This window comes from Phyllostomus hastatus, unplaced genomic scaffold (assembly GCF_019186645.2).
Source record: "Phyllostomus hastatus isolate PE091 unplaced genomic scaffold, TTU_PhHast_1.1 phas_scaffold_345, whole genome shotgun sequence".
NCBI lineage: Eukaryota > Metazoa > Chordata > Mammalia > Chiroptera > Phyllostomidae > Phyllostomus > Phyllostomus hastatus.
The window spans coordinates 13387707-13408403 of NW_025334024.1; the positions used below are offsets into that span (position 1 = coordinate 13387707).

Here is a 20697-nt window from a genome sequence, read left to right on the forward strand (position 1 = left end):
AACACCCCTCCTCACTTGTCCCTTGTCCCAGCAGCTTCCTCTTCTTCTCTCACGCCTTCCCTCCTAATTCACCATGGATCACCATGGCTGTTTACCTGAGAATCCACTCACCTCTCCAGGCTGCAGCTCCCCTCTCTGGCCAGGTCCGTGTCTGGTACAGTCCCTGTGACTCTCCCAGCCCTCATGCCTTGACCCTGCCAATGAACACCTGGTTTCCTGAATCCTCCACAAGCTTGTCCACAATCTGGGCACTTGAGAGTTCCATATGTGGGGATATTTCTTTTGCAGGGGATTCAGCAAAGTCCCAGGGATATCCAGCCTTTTGGCATCTCTGGGCCACACTGGAAGAAGAAGAGTTGTCTTGGGCCACACATTAAATACATTGTGATACGTAATCACACACACACACACACACACACACACACACACACACAAATCCCATAATGTTTCAAGTAAATTTACGATTTTATGTTGGGCCACATTCACAGCCATCTTGGGCTGCAATGTGGCCCCTGGGTCACAGGCTGGACACTCCTTCTAAAAGTTCTCTTGCTCCTAAGAAAAAGAAGTCACCCCAAACAAGGAGAAAACAAAGGTGCAAAGGAGTCATGCCGAGAGAGGTTCAGAGCAAGGAGAGAGTTCACTCTGGACTGTTACAGCAAGAGGAGGTGGGGCAGAAGGGCTATGAACCCCATGGGCAATGGTGCCGGGATTTGCATGTGTGAGATGCAGAGGGGGAGTTAAGGGCAACGAGGAGTCCACTCCTGGCAGAGTGGGTCCTGGGGGCATAGGGAAACCCCTTCACCCTGAACAGCAGCAGAATTTTATTTTTCTTCAGCTTGAGTTTGAATGTGAGGGACAAGATGACCACAAGGGGGCAGCAGAAGTCAAAAGCTTTAACTGAAAACAGGTAACTAGTCTAAATTCTCTGCCCACCAGGTAGAGCAGTGGTTCCCAACCCTGGCTGCACACTGGCTTCTCCAGAGGACCTTTAAATAACACTGTCGCCAGGTTCCCAACTCCATAAATTAAATTAAATTAAATTAGTCTGGGGTACAACCCTAACATCACACTTTTTAGTGTCCCCAGAGGACCTTTAATTTTTAAGATGGGGAAAGAGGCAGAGGAGGCAGAGGAGCAACCTCTCAGACCATTCTGCTTTTCAGCAAGGGCAGACAACCATTGGGCTAGACCTCTGTAACTCAAAGCGGGGCTCACAAACCACCAGCACCTCCAGCACCTGGAGCTGGTTAGAAATGCAAAATCTCAGGGCCCATCCAAACCAGAATCAGAACGCGCACTTTTAGCAAGATCTCCTGGGAATTCACACAGATCAGAGTTTGAGGAACGCTGGTCCTCGTAACCAGAAGGGCCCTTTTGGGGGGTTTCCAGTCCAATACCATTATCGAAAGTTTATAGCTGCAGAGACTGAAGCCCAGAGAGAACCCACATGCTCAATCCATAATGCATGCCCATTAGCCATGCATTGGGTGGGGTGGCACAAATCTCAAGACCCTGCTCCCAGGCCACAGCACCCTGCTCCTCCAGCCCAGAGCCACACCTGGGCACCAGATGGCAATAAATGGTGGCAGAAGTTTGGTGGGTTTTGGAACTTCCCAATAGCTCTTAGCATGTGGGCTGTGGCGATCCCATAAATGGCGAAGATACCATCCCTGGCTCAAGGTGCTTCCATCCTCATATATAACTCAGGACATACACATGACATGGGCCAAGTACAACCTCTCACCTTGAGCCAGGCCGTGGGACGGTCTCTAAGTCTAGAAAAACAGAGAAGGGAGGAAGGTCAGTACATATTTGTAACCTGGAAAGACTTGCTGCAGGCTGGGCTTGCTAAGGGAGAGGGTTAGATTTCAGTTGCTGGTAGAGGGAGGGGCAGTATTTCAGGGTAAAAGTCCAAGATGAACGAATGGCATTAATAGGTCAGGAAAGGGATTGGTGATTAGGGCACCAGGTGAAGGTCCTACAGCAGTGAGAGATAAAGCTGGGTAAGGATGGCACTTCAGAGCACAGAAAAGATCCTGAAAGCAGACAGACGGGACTGCGGGGTATGGCTGAATCAGTCCCTGGGCTGCAGGCCACAGGAAGCCATGGAAGATGCTTGAGCCAGGGGAGAGAACCGGCCTTGGAAAGACCTTCCGGGATGTATTGAACACAGAGCAATGGAGATTAGGGCTACAGGAACCGTCACACTGGAAGCCCACTTGAGGACATGGCTCAAGGTTCGTGTGTATCAAAGTCACCAGTATTTGGCAGTACTTGGCCCTCAGAAGGCATTCTGCAGACAACCATCTTCAATGGGAGGCCAGTCTTTAACCCAAGGGCCATTTAATATTCAAGGTCCAGATGAGAACAAGAATTGTAAGTCATGCTCTTGTGACCTTGAGCTTGTTACATCATAGAGTGAGGATGACAATAGAAACTTCCTCGTAAGGTTACAGTGAGAACTGTCGGTGATAACACACACTGCATACCTGGCACCTAGTTGGTGCTCGATATCATGATGACTCCATTCTACTTAAAATCAGCTCCTTCTGGGGCCTCAGTGATTCGCATGCCTCCGTATCCTCTGCAGCCCCTTGAGGCTCTCCTGCGATATCTTCTTGCCCGTAATTAATGGTGACATTTGTTGAGTACACATTAAAGCACTTTACATGAACTCATTTAATCCTACAATAATCCTCGGAGATAGGTTTTATTCATACCCCGACTTAAAGGTGAGGACACTCAAAGACAGAGCTCCCACGTGCACACTATAGGGGTTTAGACCAGGTTATTGGATCAAGCACCCCCCTCCTAACCATGCTTTCATAAAGCCTCCAAGGGGAGACTGTCCAGGACCTCCTGTATGAAGGTCCTCCTCAAGCCACACTCTCCCTTATAACCCCTCCTCGGACCGTTGTGGGGCCAATCTCTATTCTTTGTTTTCAGCCTTCATCTTATCCTTTGATCGACAGGTCCACATTTCCAAAGGCCAGAGGCATGTATCTCCATGGATGTCTTTCCCTGAACCCCAGATGGCCCCAAGCTCCCACCTGCTTCCTCTAGCCCAGGCCTCAGGTAGCTCATCACTTCTACCTCCATCATAGCATGAAGTTCATTCTACCCAGAAGTCTAGCTCAGCATGGCCAAGCAGGCCTCTTGCCCCTGACCGTGGATCCTGGCCCGCAGGCATCTCTCCTCAGGGGGCTTCTCACAGACCCCAGCACAGTGAATACAGGACTTACCTAGCTCTCAGTGCCCCTCCCCTCTGCAGCAATGCTGTACGGCTCCCAGTACAATGGTTCATCCGATCCTCCAAGCTCTGACACTTACCCCTCCACCAGCATTCCCTCAACAGTCCTCTCCGCCCAGAACTGCCTCCCAACTGCCTCTCAGATTTTTCACGTTCCCCGCATTCCAACAGACCAACTGTTCCTCGGCCCTTGATATTTTGGAAGAGTGCTATTTCAGACTGTCCTTCAATGTGGTTTCATCTACTATTTCCCTGTAAATAAATCCAGATGATGCACTGGAGGCCAGAATAACACGGAAGTGATGTCCTGTCCTCAGTTCACCATATCAACATGTATCCTCACTGCGGGTTTTAACCTTGTTGACTTGGAAAAGGTGGTATCTGGCAGGTTTCTCCACGGAAGAATTACAATTTTTCCGCTTGGTGATTCTTAGCTGTCATCATTATTACTGTGCTGTTTGCCACATGGCAATTCCCCTGCCTCTCAATATGTAGATACGCGTAGATACACTATATACACAGTATACATAAACATATACACACAGCCAATTATTCCTACCAGAATGGACTCATATTTTATTCCATGGGTTATACTCTATTATTCTATATGTGTGTGTGTGCGCGTGCACACACACACACACACACACTTTTTTTTGCCAAAAGGACCCCAGAGTCGGCCCTGGGAGCACTTCCAGGTTAGCTCCCGCGTCCCTCTGACAGCCCTCATCACCTTTGAGCGCTTCCACCTCCCTGCCTCTGCGACGACCGGGAGCTCATCCCGACCTCTGATTCCAACGCGACACCAAGGGTTCCTTCTACCTCCCCCCGTTCCCCACCGGCGACTCCTTCCTCCACCCTTGAGAAACCTGCCTCTTCCACAACGCACGTACCTGCTGCATACGTGGTCCTGCAATGCAGTAAAGACTTTCAGAAACCATTCCCCTGTGAACAAGAAACTCACTAACTAAACGTGCAGATTTACATCTACGTGCAGATTTGTTTCTGGTCTCCAGCCTTACATTCCCCGGTAGGAACACCGTTTTCACCAGGAACTGAGGGAACGACTACACCGGCAAGTCCGAGGCACTCAGTCATCGTGCCCCCCAAGAGCGCGGGGGAAATGGGTCGGAGTGACGATTCCCCGGCAGCCATCCCTTCGGGGAAGCGGCAGCAGAAATCTCCCCGAGCGCGTGACATGCGCTGCCCGTCCATCCCGCACCCTCCTGCCCTTCTGCCTTTGCTTACAACAATAACATCGAAAACCCCGCTCGGAGGGAATGGCGCTACTCTTCCGCCCTTCAAGAAGAGATGGCCCTCTATGTAGTGAGGAAGCAAAATGATTTGAAACATAAGAGAAAAAAAAAAAACACAGGGTTTAATAAACAACAACAAAAAAAATCTGGCAAGTCCAAGGTAACCATAGTTTCTTCCCGCCATTTTCCTACTGACGTCACACTCACGAGTCTTCTGGAACCTTCTCTCCCTTCTCCTAAATCGCCCCTGCCTGCCGTCCAGTGCGGCGCCCGAGGGTTCCCACCCCGTTCTCCCCGCGGGCCGGCTCTCCCCTCAGCCCGCCGCTCGCAGGCCCGCGGGCTCCCCCAGCCCCACAGGACGGTGCTCTGGGCGCCCCCACACGCCCCCGGCAGCGGCGTCGCCCCCGTCACCCTCCGGCCGCCCCGACTCCCGCCACCTGTCAGCGATGCCGGCGCTGGTCTCCAGCCCGCTCCAGCGACGGTCGCCGTCGGGACGGACGACCTCGGCCACGACAGCCGCTCGCACCGGCCCTCCTTGCGCTCGACCTGAGCCGTCACCCCCGGCCCCCGCGCCGAAGCCTCGCCCTAGCCCGCCCCGCTGGTTCGGCCCCTGCTTCCCAGTCGCGGGGTCCCGCGGCGCGCGACGGCCCCGGGCCGCGTTGTACGGGGGTGCCGGGGTCGGGGGGCACGTTCCGCGGCGGAGACCGCCCCTCGCCCAGAAGGGCGACCCTCTTGCTTTCCCACGTGCGCCCCAAATATCCCCAGGTGTCGGCGGGGTCCGGCGGCCGAAGGGCCCGGGGGAGCCCGGGGACGCAGCGGGTTTCGTCCCGGAGAGACTGACACTCCAGCGGCAGCTCGGTCGGAGAAAGGGGATGAAGACATTCTCTCTTCAGGGACAAATGAGAAGTACCGCTCGGCGGCCCTCTTAGCGCAGCGGGCAGCGCGTCAGTCTCATAATCTGAAGGTCCTGAGTTCGAGCCTCAGAGAGGGCAGCGCTGCGCTTTTTCTCCCGCGGCGGGCACCGACGGAAAACCACGCACGTTCGTCCACACACACACGCTCGTCCACACACGACCGGCGCCATCGCTAACAAAGGAAGTGAAAGTTACAGAGTGGAGTGATGCTTGTTTCCCCTCCAAACACGCACCATTGGCGCCACCGCGGAGCGGTTCCATCCCTTTTACGACATCTGTGAAAATCAGTCTCCCAGGCCATATCTGATCTTCTCCCCTGACTTTGAGGGAGCAAGACCGTGTCCCCAGATTCTTTCCGGTCGTCTTCAGAGACTGTTATCGCTGCATTCTGCACCCCACTTCGGAAGGCGGGAAGACTCGAGCGGTCGGTGTCCGCCCCCAACTGGTCCTGGAGAGCGAGGCGGGACGCGGCTGCCCCGGGAGTGACCACGCTGTAAGCATAGCTTTGGCTCAATCCTTCCTTTTTTAAAATTTTATTTTTGTGATAACATTTTATTTGAGCCAAACCGACGACAGATGCCTGGAAGCAAGATCTCAAATGTTCCATGAATCCTTCAGTTTTTGATTACTCAGTTTACAATAGATCTCAACTACTTTGTGATTTATTCTCTATTCTTAATTTAAAAAATAGGAATATTTCTAGCTTTCATTTTCTTATTAATTTCTATCTTAATTGCACTGTGGTAATAAAATACATTCTGTAAATTAATCCTCTGAAATGTATGCCTCAGTACATGGTCAAGTTTTGTAAATGTTTTATGTATGTGGAAAACCTGTATTCTGTAGTGATTGTATGAATTGTTCTAAGTTTTCTAATTATGTTATTCAACTCTACTATGATTTTTGTCTGTTTAAACTATTGCTGTGAGAGATAGCTTTGTCTATTTTTGTTCACTTTTCTTTATAAATTTTGAGACTACATTAATAAATGCATAAAGCATAATAGTGGTGAGTTCAACATTTATGAAGTGTTCACCTTTATCTCAGATATTGCTCTTTGTTTTAGAGCATTTGTGATCTAAAATTAATATATCAGCTTGCTTTGATTTAGTATGTAATGAAATATCTTTTATTATTTTCATATTTTTTACTCTTATATTTTAAACATGTACATTTGAGAATTTTAAAAATCCAGTCATATAATATCAACAGGTTAATAGAAATATTTGCTCTATTTACATTCACTATAATTATTCATATATTTAAATTTAAATCTATTTTAATAAGCTTTTCTTGTTCTGCATGTTCTTTGTTGCTTTCTTTCTTCTCTTCCTTTGGATTGCTTTGTCATTATTATTATATAATTTTATGGATATTAATAATAGAAAAATAAAATTAAATGATATATTGATGTAAGTAACTAATAAATTTACATTAATTATAAATATGAAATAAAATAATTATTACATTATTCAGTATTTTCCTTCTATGGAGGAAACTGTACCCTTATTTAATATTTATTTTGTAATTAACCTAGAAACTATAATGCTATTCCTTGACTTATCAAGATTACTATATAATTGGGCATTTTAGCTTCTTTTCAGAAAAAAAATTAGAAATTTTTTTACTTTATCACTCTCAATTATTACACTCTCAATTTACGTGTCTTTGTTTTCAATTCTCTTTGACACATACCTAGGAGTGAAATGTCTGGATCATATGGTAACTTGGTTTTCAGCATTCTAAAAGAGCTACCAAACTTTTTCCAAGTGGCTGTACCATTTTACAGTCCCACCAGTAATGAATGGAGGTTCCATTCATTAATGAATGCACCAGTAATGAATGCAGTTTCTTTACATCCTCATCAACACTTGTTATTGTCTATCTTTTTTATTCTAGCTATCCCAGTAAGTGTGAAGTAATATCTCGCCATGTGTTTCATTTGCATTTCCCCGATATTGAGCATCCTTTCATGTGCTTACTGGCCAATTGTATACCTCTTTTGGAGGAAGGTCTACTCAAATCCTTTTCTCTTTAAAAACTGGTTTGCTTATCTTTTATTGTTGAGTTGTAAGAATTCTTTATGTATTTTGGATATAAGTCCTTTACTGAAAAATATGATTTGCAAATATTTTCTCCCTTTCTGTGGGTTGTCTGTTCACTTTCTTGATGCACTCATTTGAGCCACTCATTTTTAATTTGATGAATTTTATTTTTGAAAAAAATAAACACTGCAGATAGAGTTGAAGCTCCCTTTGTTTTGGGTTTTGTTTTGTTTTAGATTTTATTTTTTTTTTAGAGAGTGGAAGGGAGAGAGAAAGAGAGGGAAACATCAATGTGTGGTTGCCTCTTGAGCACCCCCTACCTGGGACCTGGCCTGCAACCCAGGCATGTGCCTTGACTGAGAATTGAACCAGTGACCTTTTGATTCACAGGCCGGTGTTCAATCCACTGAGCCACACCAGCCAGGGCTGAAGCTCCCTTTTTTTATCCCATTATTGTCCAATATCTCTAACTCCCTCTCCAGAGACCACCACTATTCTGAATTTGATCTTTATGATTCCTAGCTTTTTTCTTTAACTGTGTAAAATGCACATACAAAATTTACCATCTTAACCATTTTGAAGTGTACGATTCAGTGGCATTAATTATATCCATACTATTGTGCACCCATCATCCTCTGCAGTCTCCAGAACTTTTTTATCTTGCAAAACTGGGACTTTGTACCCATTAAACAATAACCTTACATTCCCCTCTCCTCTCATCCCCTGTGACCACCTGTCTACTGCCTGTCTCTATTAATTTGACCAGTCTAAGTAACTCATGTAAGTGGAATCATGTAGGATTTGTCCTTTTGTGACTGGCTTATTTCACTTAGCATAATATTTTCCAGGTTCATTCATGTTGTAACATGTGTTAGAAATTCATTCCTTTTAATAGCTGCATAATATTAGAGAGAGAGAGGGAGAAATGTGCCACTTGTTGGTGGGGATACATTCTGAGAAATGTTAGGCAATTTTGCCAAACAAACTGTTAGGTAGCCGAGGTGGCTGAGAGAGAGGACTGGGATCCAAAAAGGTCCAATTAAGGGCTTTTATTTGAGGCCGGACACTGATCCAGTGGACTGAGTCTGAGCGGACTACAGGGGCAAGGGAAAGGGTGGGAGGGTTTTTAAGGGTGTGTAACAGACCCCTGAGGAAGGTGGGTCACCCTGCTTATCTGCCCCAGGTGTCCTGGGTATAGGTGTTTGCAAGACAATGTCCTCTGATCCGGGATGGCTGATTCCGGGACAAAAGCCTGAGAGATTTATGGGCCTTGTTTCAGGGAAAAGCTGGAGGGAAAGGGGAGAGGCAGTGAATATTCAACTGGTTTCCATCAGGATGCCCGCAGCTATGCCTCAGTTGTTTCTGATAATGGGGAATCTCCTGGGCAGGTATTTAACTCGTGATGCATACCTTCTTTGTTCCAGCATGGGTGGTGGCTCAGGTCCCAGTACATTCTAACACAAAGCTAGATGGTCTAGCCTACTGCACACCTGAGTTACACGGCACAGCCTATTGCTCCAAGGACGCAGGCCTGTACGGCATGTTATTGTGCAAACAACACAAGACTAAGTCGAGCACAAGAGGAGATGATGCAATCAAGAGATGAGGTGAACACAAGGTATAAGAGGCTGCTACTGGAGTGATTCGGCATACTGTTTTACAGTAAACTTTCTTTTATAAGTAGAAAATATGCTCTAAAATAATGATGAAAAGTATAGTATAGTAAATCCATAAACCAGTAACATAACCATTTATTGTTCAGGTATTATATACTGGACATAATTGTATGTGCTGTACTTTTATATGATGGCAGTGCGTGTTTGTTTACGTCAGCACCACCACAAACACACAGAGCTTTGTGCTACAACGTCATGATGGCTACATCACTAGGTGATAAGAATTTTTTAGCTCCACTATAATCTACAGGACCACTGTTACATACCGTCCATCACTGAACGAAACAGTCGTTCCATGGCACAGCCTGCATATACATAAAATCACATTTTGCTTACCCATTCATCCATCGATGGATGTCACAAATTTTGGAGTCTCTTTGTTTCTATAGCCCAGTAGGATAGGTCTACTGTTAGCTTTTACCCTTTGTATCATATTCTTACACGGATGCCAACTACTAACATTACTTAGAAGCACACTGGCTATAGCAGGTTAGACAAACTACTGCCAGCAGACCAATCTGGCCACTGCCTGTTCTTATAGTTTTATTGGAACCCAGTCCCACACATTCATGTGGCATGTAGCATGTAGCTCCCATGCTACAGCAGTGGAGTAACTGGTGCAAAGACCATACAGCAAAGCCTAAAATATTTATTATCTGGCCCTTTAAGTTTGCCTGTTTTCAGGGCTATAGTAACAAACACACTCCAAAATTTATAACAGCTCAAATATAAGTATTTCTCTTTCACATAATAAGTCCAAAGTGGGCAGCTTTTCCCCACATTGGATTTGTGGACACAGGATGCTTCCACCTCGTTGTTCTGCAGTCCTCGAGGACTGCAGTCCTTCTGCAGTCCATATCATTTGCCCTGAGCTTGTAGATAAGGACAGGAACCTGGAGGGGACACTCCTAACTTCTTTAGCCTTGGCACAGAAGTGAGACACATTCTTCACTCATGATCTGTCAGCAAGAACTAGGTACCTGGCAACATCTCAGTGCAAAGGATGGATGGGACACTTGGTCCCCGGCTTTGCAGCCTCTTCCAAGTGACAACCAGAAGCTACAAATTTTAGTGGGCAGCTACCCATCTCAGCCATGCCAACACTAAGCAAAGAGGAGGTGGGACAGAAGAGAATTAGAAAGCCATCCTCTCTGGCTTGCTTTTGGGAGTTGGGGCATTTTCCTCTTGGAGGGGGCCAGACAAAATATTACATCATCACATCCTGAAACATAAGAAAGCTGCCCTGAAAGAGAGATAAATAGCTTTTGACTGGCATCAAATGCCAGAATGAGGATCAGGACCTCCAAAGACTGAGATGAGGTGAGGCACTGAGAAGCAGGATGCTAAAAGGAAAGAGAGCCCTTCCTCAGGGTACAGTTAGACCTGTTCATGGTATCTTAATCGGGTCAAGTGTTGAGCATTGTTGGTCTAGCAACTCTGATACATTCTGAAAGTTTGTATATGTACATACATTTCTTCTTGAGTCTTCTTAAATTCCAAGAATTCCCTGACACTGCCCGCCCCCCTGCAAAATGTTACAGACAAAACCGAGTCTGGTCTAAAATTCTTACCCTACCCTGGAATTTGCTGAATGGCATCATAAGCAATCCACCACAGTGAGTTTGTTATTGTAAAGAACTTACCATATATATCCAGGCCATTCTGATTTTTGCTTTTCTATTTTATTAATTATAAAGGCAAGTTTCCCCACTAAAACCCAGCAATCAGTGGTGGAAAAATAAGAAAATGAAAAATCCTAAGATGTACAATAAAAAACTAGGAGGAAAGGGCTAGGGGCGTGTTTGGGTGTGGGCAGGGGACACAGATGAGCTGCCATCGAGGATGGGGCAGAGGAGCAGGTGGCCTCGGAAGTTGCCCAGCACCCAAGGTCACCCTCCCAGCATGCTGCTGGCCTTCTCTGGTCTTCAGCAGCAGGACCATGGTGTGCAACCTTCAATACAAGAGCTGGTAAACTGAGGCACAGTTCTTGGAGCCCGTGACCAGGTACTGGTTGTCGGAGGACACATCACAACACACGATTTCTGTAGACTCCTCTTCCTAGAGGAAAAAGAGGCCAGAAAAGAGACTGCATGCAGGGGCCAGGCTTGGGCAAGAGGGGAAGTCTTCATCTAGGGCTCTTTCAAGGCTCAGCGTAGCCCTGAGACTCGGTTTGGGGACAGAGCCAGACATCAGGGCTCAAGGTGGAGCCCCCGAGTACATAGGACCTTAAGTCCTCTTCCCCCCCATCAACTAAACGGCCCCGGGTGCCATTTCAGCGGCACTTTCCTGCACTGTCTCTGGGACCTGACCACCTGGGATCTGCGGCTCCAGCTCCAAGTGCCTGGGTTTCACATCCCTCCTTCCAGTACCTGGAACAACCTCTGCAGAGAAGGTGCAGCTAGGCAGTGGATTGACTCGCCCAGTGTGGTCACAAAATAGCTCCCTGTGAAGGAAAGACCGGTGGAGGGGCCAGACACTGCATTGCAGTCCCAGCTCTGTTCCCAACTGGACTAGGGAAAAGGTTTCTCTGCCTCGGTTTCCCCAAACATAAAAATCAGAGACACAACCCGAACCATCCCCTCACCAGTGCCTCTGCCCCAGCCACACAGGATCGTGGCAAGCATCACTGAACAAAAGGACACTCAGCCCGGGCTTTATGCCTCTCCTGTCTGTCTGTGTCTTCAGGCTGTCACTCTGTGGAGGAAGCTACCATTTCAGAGACAGTCAGGAAAGGAGAGGAGGTGAGTAGAGAGAAGGCAGGAAACATAGCCAGGCCACCAGTGGGAAGGGGGGTGGCTCAGAGGTGAGAGCAGTGGGAAGGTGGACGCGAGGATCTCTGCTTGGCCAGTGTCAGCGCTGCAGAGGGAGGAATGAGGAGTCTGAAATAAGGCTGGACCCAGGCTCTACAAGTAAGTAGACACCCTGCAATGTGACAGGACACCCTGAGGTGTCACCTGGTTTCTCACTCACCACAGGAGGCAAACTTCAGGTTGTGGTGGTGGACGTATTTATTGATGGAGGCCTTAAACTTCTCCTTCCGGTTCGAGTGCAGGATTATGATATCGCTTGTTCTCAGGCCCACTAACACCCATTCCTCACTGGGGTCGTGGGTAATGCTGAGGATCTGTTGGGGAGAAGATCCGGAGTCAGTGCTCAAGGCTGCCCAGCCCCCTCCTTAGTGCCCACCCCCACACTCGGGCCCGCTCCTGCAGAAACCCACAGCTCCCAGTCTCGGGCAGCCGCACTCAGTGCAGGGACAGCTGGCCAGGCACCTCGTGATGCAGACTGAGCTGCTGCAGCTTCTGGCAACTCCTCAGGTCCCAGGAATACAGCCTGGTGTCTTCACCTCCCGTCCAGAACTTATTGCCTGTGAGGTCCACGCACCGGGACCCATATTCAGGGATTTCTTGCTTCCTAGAAGAAAAGAACTCAGAGGTTTGTGTATTAGTTGGACCCCCCAGAAGTTTTGGGCGCACAAAGGCCCTAGGGGTACCCCAGGTGTGTTCTCCACACTGACTCACCTAGTCCCACTCCACAGAGGGGAAAGTGAGGTCCAGAAAGGACACATGCTTTCCCAAGTGCCTTATCATCAGTCCCTCCCCCAGGTCATACCTGATCAAGATCTGGTTCTGCAAATCCCAAATTTCAACAAATCCTTTGAAGCAAGCCAAGCAGATCTGGGCATTGGAGGAGAGGGCCAGCGAGTAGCATATGGGGCCTGTGGAGGCCAGCTGTGCCCTGATGCGAGGTGTGGGTGCCAGATCCCAAAGAGTCAGGGTCCGGGACACCCCGCCAGTGATCAGGCTCTGCTCGTCGGGGAACAGCTTACAGGTGAGGACACAGTTCTGATGGTCCTGTAGGAATGGTTCGCATTCTCATATCGCCTCCTCCAAGTACAGACTCCGAGCCTCCTCACAGAACACTGTCTGGGTTCCCCCAAGCCCTCTAGAACACCCTCACCTGAAAGTTCAGCTGAGCCTGAGGGGCCTTGTTCCAGGTGTGCAGAGCACTCTTGTCCCACACCTTGATGTAGCCGTGACCACACGTGTACACGTGGTGAGTCGAGCTGCTGATGGCAATGGCGCAGACTCTCTTGCCGTGGCGGAGTCTGCCAACCTTCAAGGGTACACGTGGGGCCCTCGGCCTGACAACTATTTCATCTGCAACGGGAGGCTGGGGAGGGGAGGAGGCAGGTGGCCATGAACCAGTCATAGCCCCGGCCACCATCATCCACGGGGACTGCCTGCCCCTGTCCTCTGATGATACTCCTCACCTTTCACACCACAGCTCCTCACTCACCCCCAGGCAGAACCGTGTCCTCATCTGGGGACCCCAGACCAGCAACACCTTCCGCACCAGCCCAGGTCGTGCCCAGGTTTCCTCCCTTCATTAATGAGGCCCTGTTTTTCAGACTATTCTGAGCAACAGCAGTGAGTGCAGAGCGTGGCTCAGAGACCCTTAGGACACAGCCCTCCAGGAAGTGAGCCTATGAATGGAAGACCCTGAACACTGGTGGTGGGAGAAGGGGGCCAGCCTAGTTCAAAAGCAGCAGGGAACCACAAGACACCTGCCACCTATGGGGCAGATGAGTGTGGACACAGTGCACACCCTCACCTTCTTCTCACTAGCTTCTTGTTTGCGGGGGTAGGGGACAGAGATGGGGAAGATCCCAAGTTGGGTTTTGTTTTTTTTTAAAGAATACACTTACGATTGCTTTGAAGAATGACCAGACTTCATCACTGGAAGGTGGCAAAGCACAAGGCTGGCCTGCAGGGAAACATCAATGCCTACCTGCTCGCAGAGAGGGTGTCTGGCAGCCTGTTCTCCTGACACCAGGGCCTCGCTTTTGGTCCCCACCTGAGGACTGTGAGCTACCACCCTCCCTGCCCACACCGTCCCGGTGTGACTTACCAAACCTGGATCCTGGTAGGCAGCTATGACAGATGGAGAAGAGGGAGAGCATGAAACGGAGAGCTCTGAGCTAGGATTCCCACCCTCCCCCACCCCGACCGGCAGGTGAGTTCCCTTCCCCAGCAGTCCGTGCAAGGAAGACCTACCTGGAACCAAACTCTGCATCTTCTCTTGGCCCACCCACAGAGAACCAGCTGGCCTGGAGCTCAGACCTGTCTAGGGCCTGGAGGGCCCACTGCTGTGGGGTCAGAGAGCTCATCTCCTGATAAACTGGGCTTTGCCGTGCTGGAGAAACTGGGGGCCACTGAGGTATATCATACACCCCATCCAGCTGGGATTGTGCTTCAAGCCCATGCTGGGCGGAAATGTCAGAGTCTTCTGACTTATACTTCCTCTCCTCTGGTTCATCATAAATTCTGAGGATAGTGAACGAGTTCCCTTCTTTCTCTCCACTCATGTTCTTAGGTAGACAAAGTGCCTGAGCCACCTGGCTGTAGGGGGTGAGAAATGGCTCCGTCAAACAGATGCTGGATTTCCAGTTCGTCCTGATCCCCTGTAGCAAGAGAGAAAACAGATGTGCTGTTTTGGAGTCTAGTTAGAATGGTCAGAGAACACCTCTCACGGTGAGAGGATTCAAAATAGTGGCTGCTGACTATTTTTTTTATACAAAAAGTTGGCAGCCATGGTGAAAAGTTTCATACAGACATTTTGAGATGTTACCTGGCATTATGTTTTTCCTATTAGGCACACAGACTGCATTCTCGGTCCTATAAAATCAAACTCACCCTTAAATCTGACGGTCAGTTTGTCAAACAAAGGCTGAATAAAATGGAAGGCCACAGGAAACTCCACTCACATCACAGGGCTTCGTGGCCCCTGCAGGGGACAGCGTGAAAGAACCCTGAAGAAGTCATGCAAACAGGATGTTCCACTTGGATGGGGCAAGGCTACAGAGTGATGAAGAGGGTGGCTGCTGGTGGTAATCTTTCCTACCATATGGGAGAATTCTGAGAACTGAACGGAATCGTGCATGGAGAATACTCAGAACTGTGTAAGGGTAGTGACAAACATGCAATAAATGGCAGAGATTGTGTTTATTTGCAGACTGTGCCAGGGACCAAAGCTTGGAGGATTTAAGGCAAACCAAGTGCTTTCATTCAGGCTAGCCCCAGAAGGTCCTGGGGCGGAGTCCAGTGTTCCATGGACAGGGAATATTAGAAACCCCAGGGGCAAAATGATGGTGGTGCTGGGGAGGGCATCTTCCAGTTGGAACCAAGGCCTTGCTGACCAGCCTGTCATTGGCTTTCAGACACCTCTCCTCGGCTCTCCTCGGATGCTCCAGCACGTTCCCCAGAGAGCCCAGGCTGCCTGCCCTTGGGGAAATGCAGGGCAGCTGTATTGCGGCCTCCATGACTCGTGATGCCTTTGAGCTCTCGCTATGTGTTTGGCCACCAACCAATGCTTTTCATAGCCGAGTCCATTTTAATCTCACAATTGTGTGGGTCACATTTTACAAATTTTTAAAACTGAACACAGAGCAGGTGAGAAAATAGGTAGAAAGCACAGAGAAGATGTTCAGATGCTGCCCTGTCTGGCTCTAAACAGTCTCCTTCCCTACTACCTCCCTGTCAGAGGAAGGAAGGCGACATCCACCATAATTCTAAGTGCAGTTTCCCTCACACCTAGTAGTTTCACTTCGAAGAATTCATTCTAAAGGTGCACTGGAATGTATGCAAGAAAATATATGTACAAGCTGAAGCATTGTGGCATTAGTCATGATAGCAGATGACTGGACAAGTGCAAAGGAGGGGACGGGTGAAATAAGTTATAGTACTTGCACAATGTGGAATACTACACAACTGTGAAAAACAACAAGGGCACCAAGGCATGGATATGGAAAATTCCAAGGTGTGTTAATGGGGAAAGGGGTGGATTCAGGAAACATGCAGCTTTTGTGTAAAAGAAGGATGGAAATGAGAACCTTTTTCTGCATATGTTTGTATACACATATTAGGAAGAGTGTTGCCCTTGGGGATGGAAATTGGCAAACAGGAAAGAATGAGAGGGAGATTTGTTGCTCTAAAACTTGGGGGTCGTTTTTGCATATCTGTGGCAATTTGAACCAAAATTTAAAGCTATTGGTACTTAAGTCTTTTTTCAGCCAAGTCCTTTTTTGATCATGTTCCTCCCAATGATAATTTGGGGCCCTCATGAGTCCTAGTTACTTATTTAAATAATTTAACAAACCATCCTGACGCACCTCAGGCCCCTTTAACTGGAACGCCAGGGCTGGGTAAGAGCACAGAGCACACGTGTTCCCAGCCCAGCGTGATAAGGAGGGGCCAGCTGCCCAGGCTCCCGCTTGGAGGTAAAGCTTAAAGGCAGTGAGGCCATTTCACCAGGATTTCACCCCAAGAATAAGGTAAGGCTTTCTAGATAGAGCAGAAGGAAGAGTTGACAGCCCGGACTCCCCCCGCCTCTCCCTGGAGCTGGAAATACAGAGACCTCTCCCTTAACAGGCAACTCCCTCCTTCCCAAGTTTCAACACAAAACGCCTGAGCCGGGAGTCAACCCTGCTCATGAGATAAGCACTCACCAATCCTCAGGGAGTGAAACTCACCTCTGAAAGCAGAAGGTCAAACCCTGGAGCTGGGAAGTCAGAGGAGCTGACATCTAGCTCCTGCTGACAACCCCCCTCTCCTAGCTCTGGACCCTCCCTTCCACACCCAGGCACTGTCCCTGCCCCTGCAGTGCAGCAGCTTTTAAACTGGACCCTAATTATAATCAAGCCCTAGGTCAGAACCTGGGTCAAGTGTCTGGCCCATGAATGGCTCATCTACCGGGCGTGGCCACAACCACAACCAACCACAGAGCCACTGCTGGGCGGCCATTTCCGACTAATCTCTGTGTCATTGGATGAGGGACCAGATGGGGATCTGCCAGGTAAATTCATGGCAGGAGGAAAGATGGAATGAGACATTTTTACGGGGACAAGTCTTTAGACTGTGTTTGTTCAAAGCTGGATGGTTGGGTTGGGCTATACACAGAAGCCATTTCAGATTTTCATCTCTTTGTGAATACCCTTTGCTCGGGAAGGCTGACTTGGGACAACACCAACAGGGGTGACTGTGGGAGGAAGGAAGAGCCACTTTTTCTTCCCCTGCATCTGACTTGAGCAGGCCTGGCTCTGTGACCTTTCATCTTCCACCGGTGTCTCTGAAAGTGAAGACCAGGGAAGCCTTTCTTTTCTGCAGCTGTCTCATCCAGCGGTTCTTAAATTTGAGCACTCATCAGAACTCCCTGGAGGGCTTGTTAACACAGAGTGCCAGGCCCACCCCCAGAGATTCTGATTCTCTAGGTCCGGGGTGGGGCCCAGGACTTTGTATTTCTAACAAGTTCCCATGCGATGTCACCATGCTGTGCTACTGCTGGTCTGGGGGCCCCATCTAAGAAGCACTGCCTATCCCTTCTGTCTGGTAGTCATTTCTGGCAGGAGGGAAAGGGGCAGTGAAGCTGGATCCTCTCCCTCTACTCACCTCCACCAGTGGCCCTGCCCTCCCCCTGAACACATTCTTCTGTTCCATTTACTGGCCTCAGGCAGTTTGGCTGGTGGCTTTCTTACCTTAGGTTTCCTAGGAGATGAGCCAGCAAGCTGCCGGTGCCCCTGCCCAGAGACTCAGGCCAGCTGTAGCCAAATGTGGTGATGGTGGTAGTGGGGAGCCCTAGCAATGGGTGGATGAACACTGAAGCCAGAGCTCCGTTCCTCAGAGCCGGACCTCAAACTTCAGTCTCCAGATGTTTATTTGGAGGCTGGAGCGCCCTCTGATGGGTAACAGGAGAGCAACCCAATTCTTACCACCTCCAAGGCGTTTGTGCTGGTAGCCCCATGTGCTTGATGGTGGTGCTTAGGATACTGCTCCCCTACCCCTACTCAACCCAGCACTAGAGGCCCCTGGGAATTCACCTGGACTTCTGTTGATGAAAATGTATAAACTATATAAGCACAGGCACAAAACACTTCTCTTACTGATTCACTTCCATCACCCCCACCCCCATCAGTGAGCTTGTGGTCCATAGGGAGAGCCAATAAATCAGCAGCTCCAAGTAGAAAAGGGGAAGAGGAGTGGCACAGTGGGAATGACCACACAGAGGTGAGGGCAGAGAGCTGGGGGAGGAGGACACAGAGCAGGCAATGCTGACCAAGGGGACAGGGAGGCCAGCAAGCGGGAGGTGGCTTTTGGCTCAGCTCACTGGGAAGAGGGAAGGGAAGCCCCCCCCCCCGCCCCCCAAGGACACTGCATGGCATATCCGGGACCCTCCTCACTGTCCACATGGTCTCTGTGTTTCCTCTCTCCTCTTCCCTCTTTGTTATGGTAGCCTCCCGCCACCACTCCTTATTGTGTGCCCTTCCCAGAAGAGCATGGTGGTGGGTCCCATCACCCCCCTTTTACATTCTTAACAATTTCACACCTGCAGCCGTTCTGTGGACCACTTGTACTCTGAATCCTGCCTATCGACTCCTGGACCCTTTACCTTTAAGCAAAGCCCACTGCCCTTCACTCTCATGGCCCGGCTGGCAACTGGCCCCTTCACAGTCCCCCACAGTAGCCCTCCTTATGTGAATTACAGTATGGACCTCTGGGGCGGAGAAGAGGTGTGGGGGGTCGTGCTTCTTTTTTAAAAAGTTTGCAATGCGCTGGCCTAATCATTCTGAGACTTCTTCCGACTCTGGAGAGCATGGGCTCTCACCCGCGCCCAGCTCTGTACAGTCAGGCGCCTCCACAGGCCTTCCGGGTTTCTCAGATCATGTCCACCCCTACCCTTAATCCCAGCGGATGCGCCAGATTTTCCACCAAGAGCTGCGGTTGTTTTCCCGCCCTTATAGTAGAGCGGGCTGTGGCTGCTCCTGCCCTGCAATGAGCAAACCGGCCACCAGGGGTAGCAGGAGGCCAAGCCTGGCAGCCAGTGACTCTTAATGGCTTCTCCTTGTCCAACTGCAAGTCTGGGGCGCCAGACGCGCAGGCCTGACTTCCCTCCTCTGTCTCACACGGAGGCCAAAACAGTCCCAGGGTGAGAGGGCGCGCGCCCAAGGCTGCCTGGGGAGTGAAGGGTCGCTAGGGAAAGCCGTCCCCCATCTCCTGACCCCGCGCGCCCGTGGCCCTGGGCGGGTGGGATCCGGAGCCTCGCGTTCACACGCTAGGAGCACGTGGGCTCTGGGCTCTCAGGCCAAAGGTGGACGGCGGATACGCGCAACTACTCTTACCGTGGCGGGCTAAAGGAAACTAGCCAGGAGAGATCGTGCCGTGCGTCCCTGCAGCTGGGTAGGGCTTCCTGGAGGCTGGGCTTGGGCTGAGCGTGGGTGGGATTTCAGTAGCCGGGAGGGGATGGGGCCACACTTCAGGATCACCGGAGCCACGGACGGACCAGTCCGCCCGGGTACAGGGTGGGTACTGGTGAGCAGTGGGAGAGGAAGTTGGAGCAGGAGGGAGGCTCAGGCGCCGGGCGGCGGAGGGCAGGCGCAGGACTTAGAGCTCCGCCAAGCGAGCTCAGCCCAGGCTGGAGCCCCCGGGGAGTCCTGGGAGCTGTCGGATGTGCCCAGACCACGTGGTGTGTGGTGCCGGTGGCGCCTGGGAGATGGGGGCAGGGGCAGCGGGGAGCTCTCTGAGAAGGCCAAGGCTCGCTCACCTCAGGTTCCCCAGCACTCAGCGAGCCCCGGCCTGCGGAAGGGGCCTGCCTTCCACAAACGTTCAACTGAGTGGAGCCGTCTGTGTCAGGAGAAGGTGGCCTCAGGTCCTCGTCAGGATAGGGCAGCAGACGAGTGGGGTTGTGGTCTGGGGAGAATGGAGACCTCAGAGGCCGAGAGTCCAGAAGCCTCTCCTCAGGACCCTGTGCCCACCGCGTGGAGGGGAGCGCTGTACCGAGCCTCTTGCCCCCACCCTCCAGATGACGCTGAGCCCTGCCTGCACCAGCTCAAGGACCCACCCATCTCCGCCCTGCCTGGGCCTCTCTCTCCCCGGCTCTGCCCAGACTTGCTGGGTGCGTGCGGAAGCCATGTCTTCCTCCGGACCTCAGTTTCCCCTCCTGACCTGGGCCTGGCATAACCGCATATTCTCTGAGAACCCTTCCAGTGTGGCAGGCTGCGGCGGGAGGGTGCGTTCTGCTGCGGGGACAGAACATGCTGACCCTGACTGACGGAGAAAGACTAGCCCTGGCTCTTCCAGGCCCATGGCTCCAATTCAGAAAAGTGCTTTTGTGAGCGGACGGGGTCTCCAGTACCGTGGCTCCATTTTGTCCTTGTAAGGCCTCCAGTGGACCCAGGGAGTTCTGGGCCATGGGACCACAGGACTTCGTGAAGCTTTGCAGGTGTCTGCTTCCTCCTGGTGTCCCTGGGGTCTGAACAGGACTTACCCTGGACAAAACCAAACATACAGAGAGGTAGGGAACCCTTAGGGACCATTCAGGTAGGAAGGGCCCAGACACCTGGGACCAGCCCTCAACCCCTAAGGTGACCAGGAGCCTGAGACCCAGAGAAGCCAAGGTGACACACATTGGTAGCAGATCCTGGACATCAAGTTGTCTTCAGTGGCTCGACCCTCCTCCAGTCCCTGCCTAGTTTCTTCCACAGCACAAACTGCCAGACCCAGC

The 20697-nt window shown here is 50.4% G+C and overlaps 1 protein-coding gene and 1 non-coding gene across 2 annotated transcripts; one reads left to right on the forward strand and one right to left on the reverse strand.

Annotated features, from left to right (window-relative positions):
• The first annotated feature begins 5425 nt into the window (after window positions 1–5425).
• Window positions 5426–5498, forward strand: TRNAM-CAU. Its single transcript has one exon. It is a non-coding gene; the product is annotated as a tRNA-Met (tRNA).
• Window positions 5499–11094: 5596 nt separating this feature from the next.
• On the reverse strand, window positions 11095–14509 carry TLE7 (TLE family member 7). The gene is made up of 9 exons (XM_045818412.1): window positions 14199–14509; window positions 14053–14075; window positions 13850–13908; window positions 13102–13314; window positions 12754–12995; window positions 12414–12555; window positions 12112–12265; window positions 11511–11584; window positions 11095–11199 (listed from the first exon to the last, which is right to left on the reverse strand). Exons 1-9 carry the CDS (start codon window positions 14507–14509, stop codon window positions 11095–11097), a joined length of 1323 nt encoding a protein of 440 aa, XP_045674368.1.
• Window positions 14510–20697: the final 6188 nt, after the last annotated feature.